This window comes from Neoarius graeffei, chromosome 24, assembly GCF_027579695.1.
Source record: "Neoarius graeffei isolate fNeoGra1 chromosome 24, fNeoGra1.pri, whole genome shotgun sequence".
NCBI lineage: Eukaryota > Metazoa > Chordata > Actinopteri > Siluriformes > Ariidae > Neoarius > Neoarius graeffei.
Window position 1 is genome coordinate 15,937,511 of NC_083592.1, and position 11,745 is coordinate 15,949,255.

At 39.7% G+C, this 11,745-nt stretch overlaps 1 protein-coding gene across 1 annotated transcript in view; it reads right to left on the reverse strand.

The window, feature by feature from the left end:
* The window catches only part of svopa (SV2 related protein a), a 112,864-nt gene extending 106,736 nt beyond the window's left edge, over positions 1-6,128 (reverse strand). Inside the window, exon 1 of the mRNA XM_060907619.1 lies at positions 6,026-6,128. Within this exon, the coding sequence (XP_060763602.1) occupies positions 6,026-6,060 (35 nt within the window). The 5' untranslated portion in view covers positions 6,061-6,128. The remainder of the gene's footprint in view (positions 1-6,025) is intronic.
* Between the last annotated feature and the right edge of the window lie 5,617 nt (positions 6,129-11,745).

Consider the following 11,745-nt stretch of genomic DNA (forward strand, 5'->3'; position numbering starts at 1 on the left):
GAAGTTACCCTGGGGTCCTTTGTGACCTCGCTGACTATTATACGCCTTGCTCTTAGAGTGATCTTTGTTGGTCGACCACTCCTGGGGAGGGTAACAATGCTCTTGAATTTCCTCCATTTGTACACAATCTGTCTGACTGTGGATTGGTGGAGTCCAAACTTTTGTAAACTTTTCCAGCCTGATGAGCATCAACAACACTTTTTCTGAGGTCCTCAGAAATCTCCTTTGTTTGTGCCATGATACACTTCCACAAACATGTGTTGTGAAGATCAGACTTTGATAGATCCCTGTTCTTTAAATAAAACAGGGTGCCCACTCACACCTGATTGTCATCCCATTGATTGAAAACACCTGACTCTAATTTCTCCTTCAAATTAACTGCTAATCCTAGAGGTTCACATACTTTTGCCACTCACAGATATGTAATATTGGATCATTTTCCTTAATAAATAAATGACCAAGTATAAGTTTTTGTCTCATTTGTTTAACTGGGTTCTCTTTATCTACTTTTAGGACTTGTGTGAAAATCTGATGATGTTTTAGGTCATATTTATGCAGAAATATAGAAAATTCTAAAGGGTTCATAAACTTTCAAGCACCACTGTACATCATTATCTTCATCAAACCATTCAGTAAGCCCTTATGCCCTGAGAATGTGAAAGAACATCACACCGTTTTGCATGTGTGAAAGACTGGGTGACAGACCCCAACACACGACCTCCACTAACATTCCTGGACATTGTAAACTGTCACGTTTTTTTGGACTGAGTGCAGACACTTTGTGTGAGTTTAACCCTCTGGGGTCTGAGGGTATTTTCTGGCACTCTAAATGATTTTGGTATGCTCTGATTTTGTTGTCAATTTCAACAAATCTAAGCCCTATTTTCAAAGTCACATGACTTTTTTTGTATTCAGCACAAGTTCAGTTACAATAATATCCATGTAGTATGTATGTCATGATTGTACTTTAAAAAAAAATAACAGATAAATGAAGATGTTGTAAAAAGCAGTTTTAGAACTGTGTTGGAATGTGTGAAAAACAAACAAACATGACCTTACCCATTCTGTCGAACAATTTTGGTCACTTGAGGTGATTCTGTTCAGTCTTAGGAATGTATCAGGCACAAAAACTTAAATATGCTCAATTGATTTGGACAATTAACTGGCCATCAAAAAAAAATTATGTCCTATTGTTTTGGGATAAAGGGTTGGCAATGGGAGGGGTATTCAATGAGAAGTGTAAAGAATTTCCATTCCATTCAATGAGAAGAGTGAAAACCCCTCCCACTGCCATCTCTTAATCCCATCAGGTCAAGTTACAATGGGTAAGGTAATGTTTTTATCACACATTCCAACACAGTTCTAAAACTGCTTTTTACAAACATCTTCATTTATCTGGTATCTGACCTTCTTTTGGTATTTGACTTGATTCAGTGTTTCTTGAAATTAACTCTTGTACTATTTTACTCAATTCAGAGCCACAACCATCTCTGTTACTCTGTTATACAATTACTTTGTAATTTTGCTCCCACTCCAAATTTTACTCTCTAAACTCAAAATAGAGCAAAATTAACTATTTTTGAGGAAAATACTTTTAACTCTGAAAAAAACTGTTCAGTCATTTTTCCTGGATATGTACAACAGCGCACGCATATAAACCAATCTGCTCATCAGAAATAGAAGAAATATTTACACTTACTCGAGTTGATTTTTGGCTGGATCGAGTCGAAGTAAAAAAAAAAGAAAAAAAGACACCATTCATCATCAGTGTCGCAGTTCTCAAGACTGAACCGAATTGCTGTCCTGAACCATGAACTGAATCATATATTGATTCACTGTCCTGAATCATCCGAAGCGCATAAAATCCGCGTGCCATCTCACAACAAGTTTTACCTCCAAATAGCCTAAACTTTGTCTGACAGATTTTATCCTGTTTACGGTGGGCATTCCCACTGCAAAAGAGAAACCAATCGAAACTGAAAGAGTGAAAGTGATTATCATGCCATAACCATGGGAACAGTCTTTCATGAATGCATAAGTGGATGCTCAGCACTCTGACTCCGGTGTGACTGAGTAAAGTGACAAGTTTTATGTTTCATCTAATTTAGGTAATTTAAAAACTATAATATTATTTGGCAGTGGGCACATAGGAAAGTTTCTGTCAATGTGTTTATCATGCTTGTATGATAAAAAACTCGAAGATATTTATCTAAATACATGGCCGACTCATTCTAAACCTGTTGAGCTTCGCCGGCGAAGCTCTCGACCCTAAAGGGTTAAAGGTTACAAATCCTGAGAAGTTCATGAACAATTTTGCACTGGCTGGGTGCAAGATCTACTAATTCACAAACTGGCAACTGCAAGAGCACAGTTATACTCAAAGGTAAAAGTAAGGTGGCACTCCTCTTTTTGGCCCAATTATTAAACCAAACACAATACAAAACTTTTCAAAGCATTCAGCTTTGAATCAGTGGATTTGATTGGTCACATTATTAATAAAAAAGGCTCTGTAGTTGTTGCGTCACAAGCTGTAGTGATCTTGTGCACGACTGATTCGTGAGTTCAGAATGTGTTTTGTTTTTTCCACATCAGTAAGGTGAAAAACATATTCCATTGTCCAGTTTTCTCAATGATGTTGTGATCTACGATGCAGTGGCATTGATTTCCATTGTGACGCTTTTCAGAATCATGACAAAAAATTCAAAATATACCCTCCAACTCAGCAACAGAAAAGCAGCAGGATCTCAACATGACACGTAAACATGTCAGCTACCCAAAATTCAACACGGCATGCCATCAACTTCACATTCTCTCTAGCAGTGGAGCAATCCTGGAAAAGACCACACCCGTCAGAAGAGAAACGTTTCATAAAATACATGAACAGTCAGTAGAAATAGACCAAACAGCATAATGAAGCGGCCACTGCCTTAATCTGTCACCTGTCTGTGTTGAAAAAAAGAAACAAACAGGACTTAGAATGGCTCCTTGCGGTACACCTGAAATATTTAAAATAGATGGGTTGCTTTCTGGACTGGCAGCATAAAACTAATTATTTGGAGAAATACTTTCATTTGATTACATTACAGGCATTTAAGAGACACTCTTATCCAGAGCAACGCACAACATACCCAGCCTGAGGAGCAGTTTGGGGTGAGGTACCTTGCCCAAGGGCACTTCAGCCATTCCTGCTGGTCCAGGGAATCAAACTGGTGACATTTTGGTCCCAAAGCTGCTTCTCGAACCATTAGGCCATGGCTTCCCCATTTCATTGTAAACAAAAACTATTTTTAATTATACACAGACATCCATCCATCCATTATCCATAAACGTTTATCCTGTGCAGGGTTGCAGGCAAGCTGGAGCCTATCCCAGCTGACCATGGGTGAGGGGCGGGGTACACCCTGGACAAGTCGCCAGGTCATCACAGGGCTGACACATAGAGACAAACAACCATTCACACTCACATTCACACCTATGGTCAATTTAGAGCCACCAATTAGCCTAACCTGCATGTCTTTGGACTGTGGGGGAAAACCAGAGCACCCGGACGAAACCCATGCAGACACAGGGAGAACATGCAAACTCCACACAGAAAGGCCCCCATCAGCCACTGGGCTCGAACCCAGAGCCTTCTTGCCTGTGATACAACAGTGCTAACCACGACACCACCATGCCACCCTCTCCAGAGAATCACTGGGAAAATAAAATGATAAAATATGGATGTGGTTCAGTAATAATTTGTGGCTGTTGTGCAGCTGATGGTCCAGGGATGAAAAAAAAATGAAACAAAGATAAATCATGTAAGAACCTTAATCAACTTTTATTGTGAAACTGTGGTCCTATAAATTAAAGTGAAAAACAATAAGAATTAGGGAGAAAAAAAATCTAAATTGTCCAGTTGCGCCATTCTGTATACTCCTTATACTTCGTTGAAGCACCTTTAGACTTTATCACAGAATTCAATCTGTTTGGGTGAGAGTCAATCAGTTTGGCACATATTTATTGACTTGGTGATAGTTTGCTATTCTTTCTTGCAAAAACATTTCATCTCTGTTAAATTGGCTGCAAATCTCCCGTCCACAGCCCTCTTCAGGTCACCCCACAAACTTTCGATTGGATTTAGATCTGGACAGTGGATGGACTGTTCCAAAACCTTGAGCTTGTTTTGATGAAGCCATTATTTTATTGATTTGGAGGTGTGCTTCAAATCATTGTCATGCTAAAAAGTGAAAATCCTATTCATCTAAAGTTTTTTAGTGGAAATCGTAAGGTTTTGCACCAAAATTGACTGGTATTTAGACCTGTTTATTGTTACCTCACCGGCCACTGTTTGACGCAGTTCTCCAATCAGCCAATCCCTTGACAGCAGCACAATGCATAAAATTGTGCAGACACAAATCAAGAGCTCCAATTAATGCTCACATCATTCAAGCATCAGAATGGGAAAAATTGTGATCTCAAAGGGTGACTTTCACTGTGGCATGGGTGTTGATTTGAGCCAGATGGACTGGTTTGAGTATTTCAGAAACTGCTGATTTTCTGGGGTTTTCACACACAACAGTCTCTAGAGTTCACACAGAATGGTGCAAAAAACAAAAAACACAGAATAAGCAATAGTTCTGTGGGTGGAAACAAATGCCTTGTTGACAAGAGAGGTCAGAGGAAAATGGCCAGATTGGTTCCAGCTTTTTTGCCAGGAAGGATATAGTAACTCATAGCAACTCTTTACAACCGTGGTGAGCAGAAAAGCATCTCAGCATGCAACAGCAGAAGAACACATTGGGTTCCAGTCCTACAGCCAAGAACAGGAATCTTAGAATCAAGAACAAGTTGCTATTAAAATGGCCAGTGAGTCTATCTTTTGGTTTAATAGCCAAATATTTCAACTTTAATCTCATTTGACCAGAACACTTCATTCTGCATGGCTTGGAGAGACTGGATGTATTTTTTGCAAACTTGAACCAGGTCTGGATTTTCTTTCTTTCTTTTTTTTCATTAAAAATGTGAATGGTTGTTTGTCTCTATGTGTCAGCCCTCCAATGATCTGGTGACTTGTCCAGGATGTACCCCGCCTCTTGCCCATAGTCAGCTGGGATAGGCTCCAGCTTGCCTGTGACCCTATACAGGATAAGCGGCTACAGATAATGGCTGGCTGGCTGGATTTCCGTCTTGCCAATGTACCCCGTAGCCCAGCCAAATGAAGAATTCGGGAGATTGTTGTCACATGTCGGGCGCTGCCAGTACTTGCCCGAAATTGCTGCAATTTTTAAAAATGTTCCTGTAAGGTCTCTTGATAGCCTCTCTGACCCATTTTGTGCTTTGTAAGTTCTCTGTGGCCCATGGGTTTTCTTGTTGGATATTACCAAGAAGGGATGGCATGATGTTATAGTGGTTAGCCTTGTCACCTCACAGCAAGCAGGGTCTAAGGCTATGTATCCAGGGTTCTCGGTTGTACACTAACCTACGAAATAGTGTACATGATACCAGGTCAGGTTATCCTGGGTTGCCATGGATGTGTTCTGAAATACTGTATAGTACAGGGACATAGCTGGCTAGTTTTCAATAACAACAAAGTGCAATAATTTATCCGTTTTATGGGTTCGTACTGAAGGCATCCTAATCCTCAGGTAATTACTGCGTGTATGGATTAAACAACAGTTTTTTCTTTTTACTTGAGTAATACATAAGGGCTGGTTCATGGCAAGGAAACAAACAAACAAAGAATGTGGTACTGTACATCCAGGCGAGCAACCATCCGGTGCTGTTTACATCTCTCTCTCTCACACATACACACACACACACACCTCTGCGTTGCTCTGAAGAAATGAAAACAAACGTATCATTACATTAGTATTAATCCGTGCTATAATGCATCATTTACATGAAGGATGAAGGGATTGTGAGATGCTGCAGTTAAACGAATAACAGGACAACAGTGAGAAGGGCGAGAGGGCTGTGGAGCTGCAACATGGCCCAGGATTCATGAAGCACAAATAAAAGAGAAATAACTGCGCTTTACACTCACGGCAGCTGTCTGAGCTGGAACAGATCATCGTCCATGATGTAAATCTCCGCTGGTGTCTTTCATCGCACTTACATCGTGCTTGAGCGCCGTGATTTCAGCACCGCGATCCGCCGGACAGCAAACGTTCGCGCAGCAAACACACACGCGCGTGCGCGCACGCGCACACACACGGGGGGCGGGGCCGGAACTCTGAATCAGGCGGAGCCAATACGATTTTGGTCTTAAGTCGCAGCAGTGATTAATCGAGAGAAATGCTCACACTGCGAGCGCTGACGCATGACGAACGTAAGCATCCCTGAACAGGGCCTTTCCTCAAACCCAGAAACATAAATAATCGACATGGTTCAATCCTCGACATTTCATCTTTCCGTGGCTCCTGAGCACGTCGTTTTCTGTATAAACCTCTGTAATATTTCTAAAATCTTGCACATAAACAAATCAAGTTTATTCCGCAGTCTGTTCAGGCATTATGCCAGGATACCTATAAAGAAAGATCCAATCAGAGGTCGTCTATCATATGTCAAGAGAAAATAAGCCAATCAGATTGCTCAGTAGGCGGGGCAAAGCCTCGGGGTAAATATTACCCGTGTGAATATGAGCACCGCATTTAATTCCCAAAAAATACTAGTACTGTGTATTTTTGGGAAAATAAATAAATAAATAAATAAAAGGGGGAAAAAACCCAACAACATTGAATTAGAAGTTGTATCCAACCCTTTAGAATTTTCTATATTTCTGCATAAATATGACCTAAAACATCAGATTTTCACACAAGTCCTAAAAGTAGATAAAGAGAACCCACTTAAACAAATGAGACAAAAATATTATACTTGGTCATTTATTTATTGAGGAAAACGATCCAATATTACATGGCTACAGCTTCTAATTCAATGTTGTTGGTTTTTTTCCCCATTTATTTATTCATTTATTTATTTATTTATATTTTCTACGTTGTAAAAGGATGTGGAATGCATCAAAATATGGAATTATGTAGTAAGCAAAAAACAAAGTGTAAAAAACGTCCATATGGTAGTCACCTGGAATGCTTTTCATTTAACAGGTGTACCTCGTCAAAATCATCACTTTAAGACATTAAATGACTTTTAATCACTGAGCTCTATGTAAAAATCTGGAGTGCTCAGAGCTTGGGCGGCACGGTGGTGTAGTGGTTAGCGTTGTCGCCTCACAGCAAGAAGGTCCGGGTTCGAGCCCCGTGGCCGGCGAGGGCCTTTCTGTGTGGAGTTTGCATGTTCTCCCCGTGTCCGCGTGGGTTTCCTCCGGGTGCTCCGTTTTCCCCCACAGTCCAAAGGCATGCAGGTTAGGTTAACTGGTGACTCTAAATTGACCGTAGGTGTGAATGTGAGTGTGAATGGTTGTCTGTGTCTATGTGTCAGCCCTGTGATGACCTGGCGACTTGTCCAGGGTGTACCCCACCTTTTGCCCATAGTCAGCTGGGATAGGCTCCAGCTTGCCTGCGACCCTGTAGAACAGGATAAAACAGCTAGAGATAATGAGCTCAGAGCTTATCCCCTGCTGCAGAGACGAGTGAGGCTGTCTGGCCGCCATCTTACCACTTACCACTCACATCGCATGCATTTGGTTTATGTGTTAAACCGTCGTATCCAATCAAATTTGCCCCAAGAAAAGTATCTTCTGTCTTTTTTACTTTCATTACCCCGCTTATTTTCTCAACTTTACCCAAATTCCTTACATATCTTTATAACGCTCCACTTCACTGTTACTGTTTTTTTCCTTTTCCAGTTCAGTGTCTGATCTTTTTTTTTTTTTTGAACAGCTATTTTACTACTAGAGAGGCAGCTAGAATTATCGACAGTCCATAATTATCAACAACTTTTAGGATTTACCAATAAAAAAAAACAATTATACAAAGGTGAATTTCAGTTACAACAGTTATTATTAGTTAATTAATCAACCGGAAGACACCCCCCCCCCCCCCCCACCCGCCCTTTGACCTTGTCTTCTGATGACACAGCTCGTTACCTGAGATGGAAATTTTTTTAGCACGATCAGCAATTTGAGGAAAACCCAGATGTTATCATCGCAGATAAGCATGGTGGAAAGATCATGGAAATGTTTTTACTTATCAAATTCACCGATATTTCATGATATCCTTGTCGAAACCTACTTTGTTTCTTACTCTTTCATTTGACAGTCGACATTTCGTATCTAAACACGCGTTTGAGAAGTCACGTGAGGTGTCAATAATAGTGATCACTTTTACCGGTGTCCACCATTATCGACACCCTGTGGAATTTCTTTTCATCCTGATGCCCTGTAGGCCAGTTGGCCTGTCTGCGTCTGTCGAGAGCACACACACACTTAATCTACTGTTGGCTTGCTAGGCCTGTTGCAGCTTCACAACCATTCACACCTACGGTCAATTTAGAGCCACCAATTAGCCTAACCTGCATGTCTTTGGACTGTGAGGGAAACCGGAGCACCCAGAGGAAACCTACACAGACAGACACAGGGAGGACATGCAAATTCCATACAGAAAGGCCCCCGTCGGCCACTGGGCTCGAACCCAGAGCCTTCTTGCTGTGATGCAACAGTGCTAACCACTACACCACCGTGCTGCCCCCCTGTGGAATTAAGTGACATTTTCAACTGTTAAGTATAGATCTTTGTGTAACATTGTTGAAGTAGATGAAGTACTTTTATTTTTTTTAAAGTGCTGTGATTTATAATACATTTTTTACTGATAACAGAATGGAATGCTTATAGAATGCTTATAGAGCTTATATATTTGGAATCCTATTGCAATAAATAGAATTAGACCAGAATTACATTTCTAGGATATAAAAAATGGCATGCTTGAAATATTCAGATTTTTCTATCCCATTCGGATTTTTTTTTTGCAGTTTGTAGTAAATATTTACTAAATATTACAATATCAGTAGACATTTTATATTTTTAGATGTAAAAATATAAAGTTTTGGTTACATGCGACCTTTGACCTGGATTTTCATGTGGTTACAGTGTCAATTGTCTGTTGACATTTATGAATAAACTACAAAACTAGAAATTAATACAAACAACAATGAGTGATTAACAAAATGTGATCTACAAAAATACTTAGTGGAACAGAAAGATTTTCTGACGCAGGTTCAACATTATCAGTTCATTTCTTTACAAACATTAGAATTACTTCCTCATTTATGTAAGCACCAACATCCATATATTTCTATAAAAGATATTTTGTACTAAATATAAGTCTATGTAAAACAAAATTTAAATTAAAACTATGTTTTGTTAACTTAATAACACATATACTGATTATTTTTTTAAAATAAATAATCATCTGGATGACGATAATTGTGGAACGGTGTCGATAATTGTGGACAAATGTGTCACTAATTGTGGAACGGTCGATAATTGTGGAACATGAGCACGCTGAGTAATCGGGAATCAACTCATTTTTTTTTCCAGTGGAAGTTTGAGTTCATGCACAATTTACATATTGAAAGCCTTTTCTACTTTTGCAATGGCCAAAAGATTGTTAAGGTGTTGATAATTGTAGCCGCTGCTCTATAATTATTTTTATGGAGATTATTTCAGTTTTCCTTTATACAGGAAATCATATATCAGATGTCATCCGGGAAATAAGCTGTTGACCAGGAAATACAGTATGACCAACCCTGATTTAAGAGTACTTATCAATATACTTGCATTCAATTTAAACTACATCATGGCGTTAAAACAGACAATCCTGCCCATTTTGTCAATTTGTGCAAGTGGCTGTGACATGTGTAGATGATCTACACTGTCAATTGTGCCTAGCCTTAGGTAAATGAAAATAACTACTGACTAAACTAGAACAATAACATATCTCTTTTTATTTGCATCCCTCACTGCTGTTTCTGCCTAAGGCTATGGTCCTTCTTTCATTAAGACTACTGAGGCTAATTTACTCAGTTCATTTTTCTTTTTGAATTTGAGCCGTTGAGCTTGAGCTCTCACATTCAATATCAAACATGTCTAGACTTTGGCTTTGATCTAGTCTGGGACATTTCCATCAAAAATTTGACACAGTCACAGTGTTCATCCCAGATATCAATGTCAGATTTTCAACAAAAACAGACAAGATGATGAGACAGATTTTCTGTTTTTTTTCTTTTGCTCTTGCAAACCATCATAAAATGCTATAGGGGGTCCACACACATGGCACTGTGCACACACATGTAAAAATGATCACACACTATCAATACTCACAGGTCAAATGTCCGTCCACAACCTTTGACTTGACAGTTTGTAGTTCACTGTTGCACATGCAGGCATTTTTCTTGTAATTTTTCTTTCCAACTACATAAATAACTTGTCCAGTTTTGTGCAGCTTCAAGTAATCTAAACCAGGGGTTCTCAACCTTTTCTGCTTTGAGGCCCACCTATTCACACTTGTAACAAGTCGGGGCCTATTAAAAAGATCCCCAATTATTTTGGCTCATCTATTCTATTAGAATCTAATAATCCATTGTAAAGTGTATTAACGGGATGCAACATCACACCCTGTTACAGATGGGAGCCCAGGAATTAAATAAATACAATAAAAACAAACTTTTTAATTGTAGGTATTGTATTTAAAACTGTATGGATGGGCCAGAAGCCAACATAAAATCATGCATGCAGGGCATTCTCAGTCAAAAGGGATTAATGATCCAAAAGTGGAGTCTGGTCCATTAACATAAGAACTTATTGCCGTGTTTGTGTTCAGCAAACAAGCAAGTTATTAAAACCAAGAAGCTCACTCAAAAGAAGTGGATATAGAAACCACTCAATGGGATAGATCCTTACATGCTAACAAAGAAGGATTTTTCCTACAAGTTGGAAAATGATCCATCTGTTAAGTTCCCTGACATCTCAACCTACCTGGTGCTACAGACATTGTTCTACACGGACACACAGATGAAAACCTGGAAGAGCATGGAGGCGTACAACTTTTTGTGGCTGGGTTAAAGATCTGGGGAGCAGGACACTACAAGATAGATGGCGGTAGATGAATTTAAGTGCAGGAAGAGTGTGCAGGTGTGATATTTAAGTCGAGTCAAGTCAAGTTTATTTTTATAACGCTTTTAACAAGACATTGTCACAAAGCAGCTTTACAGAGAATTAAAGACTTTAAACATGAGCTAATTTATCCCTAATTTATCAAATCAAAATCAAATCAAGTTTATTTGTATAGCGCTTTTAACAATAAACATTGTTGCAAAGCAGCTTTACAGAATTTGAATGACTTAAAACATGAGCTAATTTTATCCCTAATCTATCCCCAGTGAGCAAGCCTGTGGCAACGGTGGCAAGGAAAAACTCCCTCAGACGACATGAGGAAGAAACCTCGAGAGGAACCAGACTCAAAAGGGAACCCATCCTCATTTGGGCAACAACAGACAGCCTGACTATAATATTAACAGTTTTAACAGGTATAACCCTCAACTGTCCTCATGGGGCCGTCCTTCACAGGAGCGGTGCGATAAAACTCCGACCAGACACAGGGCACCAGGATGGATCAAGCAGGTCCGAGGGGCAGAAGAGGCCAGCATCTCAATCCCAGGATCAACATGTAACTCAGAGGGACAGATTGGGGGGGGGGGGGGGGGGGGGAAGAGAGAGAGAAAGAAAACACAGGTTGTTAGGTATGCCCTAAAAATGACAAGTATTAAATCTGTGTGGTAGGCTCGCAGAGGCGAGAGTCTTTACATCAG